This window comes from Hesperophylax consimilis, chromosome 1, assembly GCF_061612785.1.
Source record: "Hesperophylax consimilis isolate HC1 chromosome 1, BYU_Hcon_1.0, whole genome shotgun sequence".
Lineage (NCBI taxonomy): Eukaryota > Metazoa > Arthropoda > Insecta > Trichoptera > Limnephilidae > Hesperophylax > Hesperophylax consimilis.
The window spans coordinates 22,438,785-22,458,594 of NC_142836.1; the positions used below are offsets into that span (position 1 = coordinate 22,438,785).

The window sequence follows — 19,810 nt, forward strand, 5'->3', positions numbered from 1 at the left end:
GTGGGAAGTACCTGGCTATTCAGATCTGGTCACCAAACACGGCAAAATTTCAAGCAACGTTTAAATTCTGAATGGTGCTTTTACACCAGGACGATACTAAGAGTATCTTGCACTCTGGAATGTGCTGCAAATATACTATATATTATTTTAAATGAGTAATTTGTGAAATAACACAAATTAAATTTATTTGCGCACGCCGAGATTTGAATCCACGACCTCTCGCTTGCCAGTCGAGAGCCTTACCCCTCGACCACGGAGACCGTCAAGAAAATTAAAATAGTGGTTTTACATCACGCTTGATTTTTTTTTGCATAAATATTATAAACACAATGATCAAATGAGAGTTTATCATATTACCTCAGCCATGACTTGTATGGGAGCACTGCCCTGGTGGGCCGCCACTCTGTGCTCAATTAGATAGAACATGTACTCATCGTACAGAAGGCGGATCAGGTGGAAGGAGCCAAAGGAAGCCGCAGAGCGAAGAGTCAAATCTCGGATAACCATGGAACTGGAAGTAACACAGTTTATTTTTAATTCTTATGTTAACTCCCCACAGGAGATCTCCAAGTCATAGGTATGTTAATGGAAGTTTAGGAAATCGGGAAGTTTGCTTACATTGAAAGACGCCTGATTATGGTTTCAATCCAAAAGGATGATTAGGACTAAAAAGTCATAATCAGACACAATTTTTATAAACAACATTTTTTAAAGAAAGACGAACTTTTTGCAAATGACCTGTTATATTTGAAAAATTGTAAAATTTTAAAAATTATTGTATGACAGATTAATTTTAAGTAATGTGTAAGTTGGTAAAAAGTAATTAAATGTATCTACTGTTTTGGAATTTTCATTCAATAGCACCAATCCCCTTGTCATGCTGATACAAGTCACAGAGGAATTGAACCCACAACAAATGGGTGGGAACCTGACGAATTAGTCTACTCAGCTACTAACTTAATTGGGTTTGCAAAACATTTTTACCTCAAAAGGAAACACCTTAGTCCGCTTCTAAGTCCTACTCACCTGTAGAAGCTCCACTTCAACAGGAACTGGCGAGCGTGATGCGCATAGTGCGGCGAGTCTTCATGCGGGCGGAGGGCGCGGCGCACGGCAGCCTCCAGCCAGGCGGCCCACTGCTCTAGCGAGGCCTGGCGCTGCAGCGTTCGCTTGAAGTCTGCCTCCAGTTCGCCCACCACGCCGCTGGGGCACTGGCACACCCACGACGCTTGCTCCTGGAAGGTACCAACCCATCAATTGAATATACTGTAGGAATCAGTATGTTCAGGAGTGACGGACATATGAATCCATCCTTCCTACTGCAGTGCACGTCCATGGGTTGAGAGAGACCAGCTGGAGAGGTCAAGATCTAGCCCGAGACGCAACTGGTGGGCAGGCCCATCCACCGCCAAGAGCTTGACACACCTCACCCAATGAACCCGGGCACCCCTGCTAAGTCACCAAACATAGAGAACCACTTGGAGTGCCCTATTCCAAAGGTAACACAGTCGTTTTTGCTTAGTTGATACTCAGGTTTATCGAGACAGCCGGTTATTTCAAGGAACAGAAACCAAATAAAGAAATTTATATTAATCTAGTTTGGTTATCTGGAACACTATTCCATTTAATTGGAACAATTTCCCATCTGAAGTTGATGCAAAACGAATTTTATTTAAGAAGGACAGGCTTGAGTTCAGAGTTCATTCAGCAGTAATTCGGCAGACTTTGCCCACACCAGGTGTTCACCGACATTAATCAACATAAAGTTGTTATATAATTATTTTTTTGTTAATATAATTAATAAATTGTGAAATAACCAGAGATGTGCTTTATTTCAAATAAATCCATTTCAAATGGAAATGCAAAAGAATTAATTTTCCATAGTTAGACAAAAACATGTTGAGATTTTAGAAAGTGGAACCAAACATTTTTATAGGTGTGGCGTACCGATTTTGGAACAAATTATAGTACTTTCAAATGTGATGTTACGCTTGATTCCTGAATGGTCAAGTTGTTATGCTTGTCAGCTAGTTTGACTAAAATAATAATAATTGTTGTTTGTTTAGCTACCTGCACATTGTGAAAGTCCACCCTGTTAAGGTCAGCCAGCATCTGTTGGATCTGCTGCGAGTTGTGCAGCACGGCACGCGCCGCCTGCGCGAGGTGATTGAGCGAGGTGTAGCGTCGCAGGGACTGTGCCAGCGCCGCGGCCGGTCCCGCCTTGGAGCGTATCATGCCCTGTGGACACCCACCCATGGCGCCCACCAGCCACGATTCTAGACCTTAACCATTTACAATACATATTAGTACGTCATTTAGTGCAGCGTGTAGTGCGGCCTTGCCTAGGTCAATTGGACATTGACACCAAAAAAAAATACAATGACAATTATATTAATTAAAAATGTGATTTAAAACATCAACTGGTTGTACCTAACCACTGACAAAGATGGCTGTGACCTAACCAAGTAGATATTATTATTTCATTTGAAAAATTCAAACAAGTCCTGTCATTATAGAGGGTACCGGTGCCATCTAGCGTCAAAATGAGAAGCTATTGTATGTACTTATGTACAGTTTAACTTTTTAGTGAACTCCCATAAAATTGTATTATAATTTTAACACACTTTAACCCTTCAGTACTTTCATCACATTTGTTCAGTTTGCTATGTTTTCTGTGTACAGTAGAACCTCGTTAATTCGAAATCCAGCGGACATCAAAAATCAAATTTCGAATTAACGAATTCCCACGTAATTCGAAATTTTATGAAAAAAAAAAAAAAAAAATACGCCGAAAATCGATTTTCTCGGCCGCCTCTTCAAATCCGGGTGGTATTTTAGTTGTAAATTCGTATTAATACCAATTATTTCTTTATTTTCGCGGTCGATTGCCGTAGCGGCCGGCCCTGTAAATTCAGATATTCGCAATAAATTCGTAAAAATGCTATATATTTACGCGTAAATCGAGATTTTGCTGCCGATTTCGGTCGCGGCCTACCCTTTAAATTGAGATATTCGTAAAAATACGATATATTTCCGCGTAAATCGAGATTTCGCGGTAATTTTCCGTCGCGGCCGGCCCTTTATTTCAAATATCTGAATTTGAATTCGTAAAAATACAATATATTTCCGCGTAAAACGAGGATTCGCGGCCGTATTCCGTCGCGGCCGGCTCTTCAAATTCAGATATTCGAAATAAATTCATAAAAATGCTATATATTTACGCGTAAATCGAGATTTCGCTGCCGATTTCGGTCGCAACTTACCCTTTAAATTGAGATATTCGTAAAAATACGACATATTTCCGCGTAAATCGAGATTTCGCGGTAATTTTCTGTCGCGGCCGGCCCTTTATTTCAAATATCTGAATTTGAATTCGTAAAAATACGATATATTTCCGCGTAAAACGAGAATTCGCGGCCGTATTCCGTCGCGGCCGGCTCTTCAAATTCAGATATTCGAAATAAATTCGTAAAAATATGATATATTTCCGCGTAAATCGAATTTTGTCGGCAGTTTTTCGTCGCGGCCGGCCTTTTAAGTTCAGATATTTGAAGTAAATTCGTAAAAATATGTCATATTTCGGCATGGATCGAAATTTTTCGGCCGATTTCCGTCGCGCCGTATTTTTTCAACGCGGATATTCGAAGTAAAGTTAGTAAAAATACGATATATTTACGCGTAAATCGAAATTACGCGGCCGAGTTTCGTCGCGGCCGACCCTTTAAATGCAAATATTTGGCGGAAACTCGTAAAACTACGACATATATCCGCGTAAAATGTATTTTCTCGGCCCTTTAAACTCGGATATTCGAAATAAATTTGAAAAAATACGACATTCCAGTGTAAATCGATTCAGATTTACAAAATAATAATACTAATTAGGACGATGTATAACCACGTAAAAATACATTTTTCGGCGTTTTACCGCCACGGCTGACTTTTAGATTCAGATTTTTTTTTTATTTATTTATTTATTTATTTATTCATTTATTCATTTTTTGGAAATCAACAGTTTACATTTTTACAGATTGTACATAAGTAAAATAGCCAAAATAAAACCAATTACGGATTTCCTCCTTGTGACTTTACGTAAGACAGCATTAGAAGAAATAATTAAATTTATGAGAAATGTGAAGTTATAATTATATAAAATAAAAGAATTGTATAAAATAATAGAACAAAATAATACAACAAAAATATAAAAAATAAAGGAGAAAAAAAAACTAAAATTTATATAAAATAAAAGATTATCGATACATTGGTAACCATAAGAATACAAACAATATTGTGCATATAAATCATATCATAACCATAACCATAAGAAGACAATTGTGCATGTAAATCATACCATAACAGGATTATAAATATATAAATACTAGAAATATAAACATCAGAAACATCAATTCAAGAAACATCAGTGAAATACTCTTTTAAGGTCATTTTATATTTACTAAATAAATATGGTACCGTGGATCATTAAAGATTGAATTGTTAAGCCATGTTTCACTGAGACATATAATGTCATAGTTGTTTAATAATACATTTTGAAGAAAAATATGTGTCTTGGTTCTGAGACCTCTTAAGTTTTGATAGTATAATTCTAAAGATTCCATTGTATTAAGTATATAGTGCAGTTAATATAAAGTTGCTGGAAAGTTAGTTGATGGAAATATTGTATGTTTTTAGTTTTTCTAGATCATTATAATTATTTATGCAATGGTGATTTGTGTTTTCATTAAGTCTTACATAAATTTTACAATTTTTGATCCAACAGAATTTGAATTTATTAATTTTGGTAAACTCTCTGACCTTTTTGTAGAGTACTTTGTTTTTATGAGTTAAATGTTCATTTAGATCCGTTGTTTTCCATTAAAGTTAATATCCTCTGCTGTTAGGCCCCTTCTTGTCCGGATTGCTGCTATGATTTCGTCTTTCTGATTCCTGCCCTTTAGTTTTACTATAATATTCCGCGGTCTTCCTTCAATCTTCTCCTTGGGGGTGACTCGGGTGGCGTATTCAATGTCGTCGCTTACTATATTTAATTCTGAATAGATCCTTTTGATAATCTCCGTCAGGTTCTCTTGTTTTTTTTCTGGTATCCCAATGATCTCTATGTTATTAATGCGTGCGTGTTGTTCGTTAGCATCTAATTGTTTTTGTAATTCTTTAAATTCACTTTGTATTACGGCGTTTTGTTCCAGAGTTTTTTCAAGGTTGTTGTTTTTTTTCGTATCAATTTTTTTTTCTAGAGTTAATATTTTATTTTTTAATTCCTCGATTTCTTCTTTATACTCGTTTCTGATGATTTCCAGAAATTGTACCTTAAATTCTTCAAACTTTTTGTCAAGAAGTTGGAGGAGTTGGGTGTCCGTAGTATTTAGTGTTTTTGCAGTTGCTCGTGTAGTCATTTTGGCACGAAATATTAATTAGTATAACTTCACTTCACTATTAAAGCTATTAAAATATAGATATTTAGATTTTAGCTAGAATTTTTATTTTATTTTGAGATATTTCAAGAGTGAAATAAAAACACGACAGCTGTCATTGAATGTTATTGTTGTATAACATAATATTTACGAAATATTATGATTTATTTTCGCAAAAATCAAATTTTTTCGAATTACACGAACAAATTTTCGTGCGCGGACAAAAATAAATTTCGAATTACGAATTAACGAATTTCGAATTAAAAAAAAATTTGTATGAAAAAATTTTTCAGCGGAAATTTTTTTTGCGAAAATTTCGAATTACGCGTTTTTTCGAATTATCGGGGTTCGAATTAACGGGGTTCTACTGTATTTCAAATTCGCTATATACATCTTATTTTTTAATTTTCTACAACTAGATACAAAATATATTGCCGATGTATGAAATTAAAATAAACGTTATTATTACTAAATAGTAAAATTCTTAAGAATAAAAAAAAATATATATATCAGTGAAAAATGTTGTCAAAAACCACATTTTTTACTCCAATCATAGAATAATTGAGATAAATCGAAATTTCTAAAACAGGTCCGTTTTGTTTGGAGAATTTGTAAGAAAACTGTACCTTCACTATTATCTCATTCATATAATAAAAAATAAGAATAATTTTTACAGTTAAACCGATTGTTACGATAGCGAAATATGAATTATTCATGTTGGCTATTTTTAGGATTTTATTTGGATTCCAGTATAAACATTTGAGGCAAACTGCAAAGAATTATTATTTCTCTTTCTAACGTCAAAAAAACTATGTATTTCCACATGATAGAAAAAAAGATAAAAATACTTTTATAAAATATGGACGCCCGGTTATATATGGCCCTCAAACGCTGGAAGGGTTAAACAGCGTGCTATTCGAATTCCGTGCTATAATATCCACCAGTCAGTACGAGAGGGAGATCGAAAAGAATCTCATACGTGCGTTATGAATTCAGCGACAATGGGACTTTCTGTTTAAGAAATAGTTCAAACAAAACATACTCGCGGCATTTCAGTGGTAAACCGTGAGTGTGAAACACTAAAAATCTGTTGGCACATAAATCTTGTATATAGATTTCTTTACAGTTTGTTTTTCAAATATCATGTATTAAACTTTCAGGCCTCTGGCATATTTCCACTTCTCAATAAAATCTAAATAAATGGTATATTTTTGAATGTGTCCGAAAACTAAAAACTGTGATGAAACACGCTTTCACCCCAGGGGTAGTGCAATGTACAGAGGCTACTGAAGTAGTGGGTATTCAATAGTTTAGGTACCTTTGGCAAAGTTCCGAATTGCCTGCGTGAGGGGTGAGGGGATGGGGCGCAACACATCCGGCAGCAGCACCTGCACCAGGCGCTGGTAGAAGGCCACGTCCACGGCACGCACCCACCTCTGCACCTCCACCAGGCCGCACAGCTGGTATAGCTTGGTCCTACGGGCACACAAATATGACATGACTGTTACATAAAGGGTTTTGTAACAAGGTGTGTGGATCCTTTTACATGTACTTTATCTATGGTTTTGGTGTGTGGCTTTTCCATCATTGAAGCATTTACAATTGTGTATTGGCCACATTGTCAACCCTGGATTTTTGGGTCACTGCGGTTGCCAAACCTGCGAAACAACTACGAACCTAGGCAACAATCCATGCCTTGCACGGCAGCCCGTAGCTCAGGGCACTCTCTTGGTTGATGGTTGACAAATCTACTCGCCGTTTTAACTGGAGATTTTATTCTTGGAGATTTGAAATCGGAACACATGTGTGTGCATAATTGCCACCAAAAGTTGATAGAATACATTGACATCGACAGCGAGTCTATCTGCTGATTTCATCTTGATCGGATGTTGGGAAGAGGATTAATTTCCGCTTCCGAGATTTGCATTCATTCATTCATTAATGAAAACAAAAGTGGAATTCAAATAGATATATATTAAAAAACATTATATTGTAATTTCAATACCAATTTTATTATATTGTTATCGTGACATCTAGTTAAAGGTAGTCCCAATAGGGGACTACTTATTTAGTTTAGCGCAAAATAGCATAGCATCTATTTGCCAGTTGCCTAAATATGATCTGACCAGTCTGGAAGTTTGTAGTTATGTATATGTGTTGAGGGAACGACATGGAAAACTAAAAGAATAATGTAACCTACTTGGAAAGGTATTTTTCTTCCTCGCATTCGTCGGAATCATTGTTGTTGTTCTGCCTCCAAAACTCCCGCCACAAAGATTCCACAGTGGACAGTTCTAGTGACAGGACGGCATCCAAAAATGCCTCACAATGCTCTCGGTATATTGATCTGAAAATTTCAAACATTTCATTGAAGTCCATGCTGTGACCCGGAAATTGGTTAATCTAACATTGAAAATATGTACAGTTAAACTCTCTTCAATGTGGTATAACTTGGTTGTAACCTTGTATATGGAATAAACTATTTTTAATTTCAGTTTTCAAGGGAGTGAAAAAATTGTTTTGTGATGCGATTCTAACCTTACTGCTTTGAAAACTGTATAGAGGACAACATCAGAATCGCTAATAACACTGCAGATACAACTTTCTATTTCATGAATGTAGCCTCTTTGTCTAGAAAACATTTTATCCGTGCATGTCAAAATTCATTTTCGCTCAACGGTGTCCCAAAAACGAAATTTTTGAATTTTCAAAGGACAGGTTGTTTCGGAGAATTTGAACAATTCATCAAATTTTAACATTCAGTTTGGGATTCTGCGAAAGTCTTATTCAAGTTCTGTTATAATATCACTATAAGCTACTTGCTTGACAGAACTGAAATAATAACAGAACTTGAAAATTGACTTTGAAATTTGAAAATTGTTAAAATTCTCCAAAACAACCCATCCTAAGATCATTATTTCTGTGAAAATACCTTCTGGTTATTGTTTTTCACATTTTCTTTTATTCAGAAATTATAAAACCAGTTTATACATTCCCATAAATATATATATTTTGACAGTTTCCCAAGAGGAAGATTTTTTTTTTAGAAAAAGTTAACTATTCTGGAGAAACACCTTAAGATATAAACATGAAGTACATATGATTAATAAGATATATTATCTGGTAAACTGAAAACAATCAATCGAATGTATTCTGAGGATTTTCTGCTCTGGCTTTCTACAGGTTAAAAACGACAAGTTCTTACTCCCTTATGAGGGTTTCACTGCAACTTCAATAAGTATGAAAACTAACTTGAGTGTGTCAACATCTTCCAAAGTGCAGTCTCCGGGGAGGGCTTCATTGAACTGGATTTCAGGAAAGTCCGGAATAGCTCCATTCCCATCTCCCAAATACTGAAAATAGTTATAATTCCACCAATTACTAATTTACATTCAAAACATTTATTAAAACTATTACTATTACTACATTCTATTCTGTTATGCTAAAAATTATGACCAGGGAAGTGACCCAGAGGCAGATCTAGGAATGGGTGGAAGAGGATTGGAGCAGGGCAGGAAGGACTGAGGACCGCAGCCAGCGGAGAACATTTGCAGAGGAGGCCAAGTTCTATCATAGGATGTAGCATTGTGATTTATTTATTTATTAATTTACGGACAATATGTCCATTAAAACCATAATATTGACACGAATAAGAAAACATAGATGACAGTGAATGGAGAGTACATGTATGTGAAGGGCAAAAGACAATGTTAAATAGAAAAAGTACATATAGAAAATAACTACAAGTCAGAGCATCAATAACGATTAAGTTGTGAAAAATTACACATTACGTATCGCTTTTTGAAAGTCATTTAGACTTACACCAAAAAATTCAATGCTCTGACTTGAGTTTACAAGTCTCGACATTCTGGACAAAGAAGAATGGTACCCATAGTTAGTTGAGTGGTGATTGAGGAACAACAATTCATTATTTCGGAGTCTACGTGATGGGATGTTGAATTGAATGAGTTGTAACAGTTCAGGTGAGTCGGTTATACTGTTGATTATTTTAAATATGCAAATTAAATCGGAGTCTTTTCTACGTTTTTCTAAAGAAGATAGGTTTAAAGTTTGTTCAATTTCCTCATATGAGTAATCGCCTCTTTCGAGTCCTAACCTCCAAGCAATTCGCCGTAGGAAGCGATGTTGGACAGATTCGATGTGACTAATGTGGACAGCATAGAAAGGAGACCAAATGACACTGGCATATTCAAGGTGAGGGCGAACCAACGAACAATATAGAGTTTTAAGTGTTCTTAAATGTTTAAAGTCTGAGGTAATTCTATGAATGAACCCGAGTAGTTTAAGTGATTTATTTATGATGTTATTTATATGATCTCGAAAAGAGAGTTTGCAATCAAGAGTGACCCCAAGGTCCTTGATGGATGTGACAGTTGATAGACAAGCACCATTTAGTTTATACTCAAACTGAATAGGTTTATTGGCTCTGTAAAAGGACAAAACTTTGCATTTATCAACATTAAGTTCCAAGCAGTTTAGTTTGCACCAATCATTAAATGAATCAATATCAAGTTGAAATAGTAAACAGTCAAGAAAGGATTTAATTATCTTAAGAATCTTATTATCATCAGCAAAAAGTCAGAAGCGTGTGTGCGAAAAAACTTTAGTTAAGTCGTTAATAAAAACGTTAAAAAGAAGCGGTGCCTAATGGGCTCCTTGGAGAACACCGGACGTTACATCAATGTTAAAGGATTCAAAGTTATATATTTTAACTCTTTGTTTTCTATCACTCAAGTAAGATTGAAAAAATGATAACAAAGGGTTTCTAATACCTATAGCATAAAGTTTGGCCATGAGGATTGAGTGATTTACTTTGTCAAAGGCTTTAGAGAAGTCGGTGTAAAGGACATCAGCCTGAGAGTTGTCTTCTAAAGCTTTAACAATGATGTTTGTAAAAGACAGTAAATTAGTTGTTGTAGATTTCGCCGATCTAAATCCATGCTGTTCCTCAATCAGAACATTTTTGAAAATAGGAGTGATTTTCTTTGTAATTATTGACTCAAATATTTTCGGAATATTAGATATAATTCATATTGGTCTGTAATTTCCAATATTTGATTTGTTCCCAGACTTGAAAATGGGTTGAATATACGAAATTTTCCATGAGTCTGCAAATGTTCCAGATGATAGTGATAAGACGTTGTACAACATACAAATTGGGTTAGATAATGTATATTTACATTCTTTTAGTAAGATTTCTGGAATGCCATCAGGTCCGGAAGTTTTTTTATGAGAAAGATTATTTAAGGCTTGGTATACCTCTAAAAGTGATATTTGACAATCATTTAAGTCAATATTATGGTCATAGTTTTTTTTTTTTTTTTTTTTTTTAAGGAGAAAAAACAGATACAGATATCAATTGACAAAAATATATACGAAACATCAACTAGAGAATTCACCCGCATCCAAACTATTTCTCACGAATTAACTTAAACAGCAGTTAAAAACATTTACAAATATTTTCACTTATAAATAGGGGAAAAATATATACATAAGAATATTATTTTACAAATAGAGAAATGAAAGAAATGCGCAATAACCTTTTAAGAATTTACAAATTATTTTTGAAAAAATTTAGAGGGTAAAACAAAAAAAAAATATATTTATAAATAGATAAACAATGTTAAACAGAAATTAAAAAAAATATAAATATATTTAAACGAAGTATGTCTAAGTTGTTTACTTTGAACTTTGTAGGAAAACAGTCTTCATTTTTCTACTAAAAGTAGTGTGTGTATCAAAAAATAAGTCAGAGTCTTTGAGGTTTTGATTCTGATTAAGTGATTCGCACATTCTTCTGATTGGATCCCTGACACCAGCATTTGTACGCGTCCTGCTAATGTGGAATAAGTCGTTAAGCCTTGTTACTCTGGGTGGTACTTTGAAGTTAAGTGGAGGGATGGTGCATGACGCATCAGAATGTACAGAGGAGAAATGTTTGGCCAAAAGGTTGGCGATGTCATGACCATTAGTAGCATGAGTTTCATTATAATACATACTTGAAGGAAGATCATTATCAGCACGCTTTTGCGCAACAAATTGCCAAAATTGTTTAGGATTTTTGAGTAGTTTTGTCTCTGTAACTTCAACAAAGGATTTATAGCACTTGGCTGATTCGATTTTGGACAATTCCCTTAGCTGAGAGAATTTTTGATAAAAGTTTAAGTTTCCAGTCACTTTAAATAACTTATGGGTTTTCTTTTTTTCAATTATTAATTGTTTAAGTGTCGAGCTAAACCAATTAGGAAACTTGGGTTGACAGTATAATCAAACTTGGGTTGACAGTATAATCCCTTAGGAATAAACAAATCAATAGCATGTGATAAACATTCATTAAATTTATATACAGCGTCATTAATATCAGAATTTAAAAATAGTGTTGATCAGTTAATCTGAGAAAGATAATTGTTAAAATTTGAATAGTCACCATTGAGAAATTTGTAGTGATATGAGACATTTGGTTTCAATGAAGCGAGTTTGAAAAAATTTGAGATGTTAATCGAGAGAGGTGGATGATATCTATCAATTGGTAACAAAGAGATATCAGCTTCACTTACTATGACATTTTGTATACTAGTGAAAATTAAATCCAGGCAAGAACCCAAACAGTTAGTGACAGCATTTACTTGAAACATATTCAAATAGGCAAAACAATTAACAATTTCAATACCTTGTGAGGAAAGATTACTAGTGAGAGTGTTGACACCATTATTGTCATTTAGCCACAATATTTTAGGCAAGTTATAATCACCACAAATAAACAATGAACCAGCGTTTCTAGATACATGCTCAACTAAAGCAGTATGTGACTTGTAGACTTCTAACGAGGAAGACGGGGGAATGTAAACACAACCAAGTACAAGCTTTTTGGTACCAAATAGAACACACAAGAATAATTGATCACAAACATTGTTGGATGATTCTAGAATATGGCAAGGGTATTTTTTGTTTACACATATCAATGATGATTGGTTTAGTTGGTGGCTGACCTGATGATGCTGATGCATGTGCGAGTTGGTTCCCTGCTCTAGCTGGTCCTGGCGGGCGTGTGCACGCCCCCCTGAGGCGCCTCCGCTGCCGCAGCGCCCCTTGGCCCCCACACCGGGGCCTCCCTCGCCCTGGCAGGCGGCCCCGCTGAGCGAGGACCCCGGCTTTACTCGGATACCGTAGTAGTGGTACTTGGAGTTGCCCCTGGAAGTTGTATTATTATAGTTCATAGTCAATAAATGATCATAATATCAAACAGTGAAACCTTCTTTCTATCGTTTTTGAAGGTACCTATTGAAAAAACAATGAATACGGGAAAACAATGGATGAGGGAATATAGAAAAATGCTAGATTCATACAAATGTCATGTCACTTGGGTGAGCTGCAAAGTTATTATTTACATTTTATTATTATTTTTTACAAATGTCATGTCACTTGGGTGAGCTGCAAAGTTATTATTTACATTTTATTATTATTTTTTACAAATGTCATGTCACTTGGGTGAGCTGCAAAGTTATTATTTACATTTTATTATTATTTTTTACAAATGTCATGTCACTTGGGTGAGCTGCAAAGTTATTATTTACATTTTATTATTATTTTTTGCAAATGTCATGTCACTTGGGTGAGCTGCAAAGTTATTATTTACATTTTATTATTATTTTTTAATAAGCAGGTAGCATTCTGCTGATGCGCTCATATCTGATTTCACAATAAGTTTAACAGTAATTGAGTTCATTTAAATTAAAAATAAATTAATCCCACTTGGGAATGACACCCAAAAGACTTGAGCATGGAGACCCCGTCCGATATAAACGGAATACTGCAATCATGCAAGGAAAAAGGAGCTTCCCTACCAAGGACGTCCAACTAATTTACCCCGTGAGACTACCACAAAGCTAGGACATTTTAAAGCCCTTAAATTTCTCAGTGTATCTGGGTGTAACATTGCATTGATTTATAATAGAAAAGCAAAATATTATATCAGTCCTGAAGTTCCAACTTGTACATTATGTACGCACAGCGGGTGTGATGGCAATGGATGGGGTTTATTACTGAACCTTTACCTTGTGCCCAATCGGCGAGTGCGCAAGCCCATGAACACGGATCGTATCAGCTTCCCAAAGGAGGCGGCGTTGACAGGCTCCAAATCTCTCTGTCCGCAATGGCGCAAGTAGTGGCTGTACAGCGTGGAACGCGGCAGGCTTACCCCCTCTGCCGTCTCGTAGTTCTCCAGCAGCCATTGCAACTGGACATACAACAGACAATCACTACACTGGGCAAATGGCCGCACCAGACAATGTGCACAATCACTCAGTGCTTATGTTAAACCAGTCATGACAACTGAATTGACAATTGACAATCACTATACCGTGAAGATAGGCATACTGTACAGTGTGCACAATGTTAAACCAGCCGTTGCAACAGGACACGCAAATTGACAATCACTACACCGTACGTGCGTACTGTACAATGTGCATAATTACTCAGTGCTTATGTTAAACCGGTCTTTGCAACTGGACACGAAATTGACAATCACTACACCGTATAGGCGTATTGTATAATGTGCACAATCACTTGGAGCTTATGTTAAACCAGCCGTTGCAACTTGCCACGCAATTGACATCACTATACCATACTGTACAATGTGCATAATCAGTCAGTGCTTATGTTAAACCAGACATTCCAACATTACTGTGAAGATGGTCATACCATACATAGTGCACAATCACTCAGTGCTCACGTTGAACTCGGTGCAGGTGGAAAATTTACCTGTGATTTGAAGTTGTGACCTGGATGTGTTAGTGCTACATGCTCAGTTGTTACTGGACATTTAAGTAGGTACCTTCTATATTTGCAATGTACTTAGTAGATATATATACAGTGAAAATCGATTAAGAAGTTCCCACCTTTATTATGCTTAAGATGTTTTGTTTTTTCGCTCCCTTGAAAACTAATTTAAAAAAAAAAAATTTCCCATCCCTTGAAAAACCTTATAAGAGAGTTTCACTGTAGTCATTTAGAGCGCCCGCAGAAGAGAGACTTTAGTTGCGGCGACAGTTGCGCGGTGACAGTTGCATTGCAACATTTGCGGGCATAAAAATCCATTACGATATATGTGAAGGTGCCCACGGGAGTTTTTTGAATTTGTATGAATTTTGAAAGTTTCAAACTGTCACTGCAACTAAAGTTTCTCGTTTACGGGCGCCCTTAGATGAATATAAGAAAGGTATTTTGCTAACTATTTTACATTGTATAATTATTTCATCACTGCATAATATTATTTACAAAGAAAGTAAAGATTGCGGTTAGGCAGGGAATGGAACTTATTATTTATGTCTTTAGTCACAGTTAAGTAAATAATTGACAAAATATGCATGCATGTTTGAAAAAGTTCCATTCTTAGCAAACACAATATTTTCTTAGAATCAAACCCCTGTTCACATAAAGTAATTTTATTTTTCGCGACGATTTTGCTAAAATTTTGATCTGCCAGAAATACTCATGCATTAGCTTTCAGCTCTCGGCGAATTTAGAGAATCTCAAACTAAAACTCCATAAAAGTCTAATGTTGTTTTACGTAAAAAAAGCTAATAATGCATGCATTCAAACGAAGTCGGTTATATGAGATGCTATTTATCGATAGTGATCGCAATACACATACAATGTATATTTATAATTTTTACACTAATAGCGGTAAACAAAATTTTATCCGAAAAATAAATTTAAAATATGTGGAAATGTATTAAGTTAATTACATATTATATTCGAAAATTTAGCAATTCATAAAAGTCAATTATGAAACGTCGCAACTCTTGTTGCCTCTGTTAAATTTACTTAAAATAAAGAAGAATTCAGGACCTATACCGGTCAAGAAGTTTCATTTTCGTTACAGCGGTAGAAAAAAATTCTAAAAAATAAATGAGTGAGCAACTCAGAATGGTTTTTTGCGAGATTTCAAGACGATTTTCGCGAAGGTCCTCTATTATTGTAAATTTCTCTTTTGAATTATTGAATGTAATGATTGACAAAAGTTTAAGCGATACAATATTACATTATCCAAAGCAGGGGATCAATCTGACAGGCATGTGTAGCCAAATATGTGAAACCAAAAAAGTTGCAGGTGAAAATAGACACAGCGCCAAACATGATATTATGTGAACAGGGGTCTTCATGTGATTGTCTAGTTTAAGGGTGCCAAAGCGAATATGATAATAATAAGTAACTTGCTATAAGAGAAACGTATAGCTGCTTAAAATCAAGGAAAGAGATGATAATAATATTAAAGGTTTAACACATTCACCGCCGGCCTTGACAAAACAAAAGATGATGTATGGCAAAATTGGCATACCTTAATAATGGTAATAAGAAAAAACACTTCAATGGGCAAAGCCGGTACTATGATTGAATTCACAACTCTGGACGTGATCGACGGTGAATATATTAAGTCAAGATAGAATATTAATACATAGATATAAGTGATCAAGATGATTTTGGATTTATATATAAATCTTAAACGAGATCTAAAATAAGCGGATGAGAGGGCATGCACGCTAAGTGTTGGTTGGTTCTTTGGTTTGGTTGGTTGTTGTTGGACATGACTTACTGTGAACTGACTTACAGTGGCGGGCGAGCTGCGGGCAGCGTGCGCAGTTCCGGCCCCCTCGCGGCCCTCTTCGGGGCTCCCCTGCCCGCCCTGGGCCCCCAGGTAGCTCGCCTCCTAAACCACACACCACAAGGAAGGCACAAGCCACACAATATGGGTTAGTACATGGCACAAGACAAACTGCTGGCCTCACAGCTCAATCTTGTCAATCACAACTGTAAATCGAATGCCAAGTCACACATTTTTTTGTAATGCACTATAACATGCTTCTGTAACTAAAGCTGTGCATAATTAATAATATTATGGTTGACTAATAAATATTAAATAGTAAGTAGCATTCCAAATCAATGTGTTAAAAGCCAGGGAGAAAGAAGGTATTATGTATTGAAGTTACTAGAGGCAAAGAAAGCGCTATTACTTATACCTTACAAGAGTTACCATGCATCATTAATCATTACCCTTTCAAAGAGTTGTCTCCGTCGCAGGCCTCTGGGTGCTTCCCTTTTGCAACTCAACAGACAACAACAGTGAATATCAACCAGAATGTCTTGTTGGAAAAGCTGACTTGCTGGGGAGTCACCTTTGTTTACTGCTATTTATTACTACATATTGAGTAAATAAGCATGCGCCATGCGCGGGTAATATATATTTTAGTGTAAATGTAACACATTTGTGCCTCTTTTTCTGAAAATTGCATTACTGAACAAATGCATAAGGGGCCCTCTTTGCACCTCCAACTCAAAACTAAAAAGCACAATCTATTCCCACCATCTTCATAATACTTTACTATCACCTCACCTTAACTCCCTTCCCTACCCAATCCCTTCCCCACTTGATGAGAATTCTTTTAAACAGAAGGCAGGAAAAACCATTCGCCAATGAATTTACAATATTAAACAAAGTTGGTATAAAAATAAATTGCCACTAGGCATTAATTCCACCATTTAAAATGACTACCCACGGTGACAGATAGGGGCGTATAAAATATCGAGTGGTACGGTATTTCGTCTACACTGGTTGGGTTAGGCACTCTGAAAGCTGTCACCGCAAGCACACGGGAGAAAGGGTTGATTTTAAACTCACAGCGGCCACCGTCTGGGGGGAGGAGCGCTGCATGGGCCCCACAGCCTCCTCGGCGGGGGCCCCCGAGATGAGGTAGTGGTGCGAGGCCTGCTGGCCCCCGCCGCTGCCCGAGCTCGCATACCACTGCCCCCCGGGACCCGTGCCATTGTAGTTTGATGCCCCTTCGCCAACCGTATATACAGGATAGGCCCTGGAATATACAAGTTGATGATTATGTTACACATTCATGATTTGATTCACCCGTGACTGCAGATAATCAGCAAATACAGAAGGCAACAATCTAAAAACTTTATACATAGCTAATTCAAAAATTTACTTTCGTGCATAGTTTAAATGTATATTTGCGAGTTGCAAGTGCAAGGCGATTTTAGAGTTTTTTGAAGTTATATTATCTGTGTAGAGCAAGAAGTCATTAAGTAACATTCAAAGAAAATTTAAAGACAGACCTGATGATCTGATTCTGTTTTAATAAAATTACATTTTATGCAATAAATGACTTTTTCATCCCAAAGCAGCTGTTCTAAAGCCAAAAACGTATAGATGTCTTCTCATTCTCATAGTTGTCATTAAAAAATAACCCATAATGTTTGCTAACTCGATTTTACCAAAAAATATCAATTGATGACTTCTTGCGCTACACCGACAATTTACATATTAATTTAATGTTTTAGGTAGGCAACACATTACGCTATGCCATCATTGCTTGACCTATTTGAGCATATCGCTCGCCATACACTACCAATGTCAATGTATGGCGAGCAATATGCTGAAATAGACCAAGCCACGAAAATATAGCATGGTCTGTCACAGGCATTATCATAAAATAAAAAAAGAAAATTATTAAAAACGTAAATGCTAATTCTAATACATAATATGGTTGCGCATTGCATATTTAGCAGTCAAACACACAGGTATCTAGACTTGAATCTGTCCAAAGAAAATTCACACGGATTTTGTCTTATCGATCAGGTGTCTACCATCTACTAGACGGTTACGAACAAAGACTTACATATTTCAAATTAGAGAGTCTAGTTAAAAGACGAAACATAAATGACCTCTTAATGCTTTACAAAATTGTGAATAATCAAGTAGATAGTAACATAGTACATCTAATCAAGTTAAACGCCAGGCCCAAATTCACTAGAAACCTTAACATATTTTGGACCGAAATTTTTACCACTTATTATTATAACACTTGTTATTTTAATCCTATGTCTAGAATGTCTTGATCATACAACGATATTGCTAAAACACATGTTTGCAAAGATATTTTCGTAAATAATATAACTTGTTAAAAAAAAAAAATACAAACAAATATTGTTTGTTGATTTTTGATGGTTTGATATTTTCTATTATATACCTAATTTAAACATATTTTTAAAATTATTATGCTTTGAATTAAAAAATACTGATATTGTTGTTTCCTTCAGTGAATATGCAAATGTGATTGCTGCAGACACATTAGTCTAGGGACATTTATATTTGTATGTAAATTTATTTTATACTAACCACAAGAATGTACTTTAAATGTCCTGTTTGTGTCTCAAATAAAATAAAATAAAAATAAAAACAAAGAATTAAAACAATGATTTTGTTGTAATGTTATTTGCTACTTCATACCCAGATCATATAAATATTATATTTTTTAAATGGGAAATAATTTTTAATAGTGCTAATTAGAAATTGTAAATTGAAACTGTAAAATTGTAAAATACCTTTAATTTAAATGACAATAAATGGTTGATTAGTCATATTATTGAAAATAAACTGTGAAACTACGCAAATAAATTATAAAAAATGACAAAACAGCTGCATAGCAGATAGTTGTGAAATTACATCTCTTACCCGTGGAGAACTTATCTTTCTAACTTACATTTGGCTGGGCCCCTGTTGTGGCTGTGAATACAGCTCCTGCGACTCCACATACTGCACATGGTAGCCCACGCCACCCCCGTCACCTGAAAACCAACAACACACTCACTTAAAACACTCTGGTTTTTACATCCCAAATCATGGCATCTACCTACATCCTAAAATAGAGTCGCTGCACGAGGGCTGATCATAACTTATGGGAGACTAATGAAGATTGGTGGCCTCGAAACATCGAGATAACGTGTAGAAGTATTGATTCTATCACTATATTATGTAATACGTATAGTAAAACTAAGGTTTTCAAGGGACTAGAAAAATACTTGTGTGGAAAAGCCTCGATGGCTTCCAGACAAGTTCAGTTTTCAAGGACTGTAAAACAATAGTACAACAGAACTTGGTTGAATCAATGTTAAAGAATCAATACATGAGAAAATACTTGGCAGTACTGGAATATGTAATAAAAAAAAAATACAATGATCACAAATATTAATAAAACATAGGTTTTTGAATCAATACAAACGATGCAAATAGCCACACCCCTGATTTGATAATGTCTAATACTTTCAAGGTGACATAAAACCACATAGATAAAAACCCGATACAACTTAGCAAGAAATAATTTAAAATCACTTGAGAGCTCAACATCGGACATGCTGTCAGGATTTCGAGAAATGAAATCAACAATGTTTATTACAAAAATAAAGTGTGGGCATATTTGTTGGAAAACGGAATGAAAAGGTGTGAAAAGAGGTGGGGGCGGAGTGTACAGAGAAAGTGTTTTGTCACGCGTCGGATGAAAGCCAAAATATATACG

General features: G+C 35.6%; 1 protein-coding gene across 3 annotated transcripts in view; it reads right to left on the reverse strand.

Annotated features, from left to right (window-relative positions):
• Positions 1-19,810, reverse strand: part of Rfx (regulatory transcription factor Rfx) — a 41,072-nt gene that overhangs the window by 3,856 nt on the left and 17,406 nt on the right. For 2 of the 3 annotated variants that reach the window (XM_089630942.1, XM_089630960.1), the window contains exons 4-14: positions 18,998-19,082; positions 17,125-17,314; positions 16,042-16,155; positions 13,502-13,683; positions 12,437-12,638; positions 8,679-8,779; positions 7,627-7,773; positions 6,745-6,902; positions 2,071-2,282; positions 1,027-1,235; positions 358-511 (exon numbers count right to left, since the gene is read on the reverse strand). In XM_089630942.1, coding sequence (XP_089487068.1) covers positions 358-511; positions 1,027-1,235; positions 2,071-2,282; positions 6,745-6,902; positions 7,627-7,773; positions 8,679-8,779; positions 12,437-12,638; positions 13,502-13,683; positions 16,042-16,155; positions 17,125-17,314; positions 18,998-19,082 — 1,754 coding nt within the window. The remainder of the gene's footprint in view (positions 1-357; positions 512-1,026; positions 1,236-2,070; positions 2,283-6,744; positions 6,903-7,626; positions 7,774-8,678; positions 8,780-12,436; positions 12,639-13,501; positions 13,684-16,041; positions 16,156-17,124; positions 17,315-18,997; positions 19,083-19,810) is intronic. The other variant, XM_089630951.1, reaches the window with a different exon arrangement.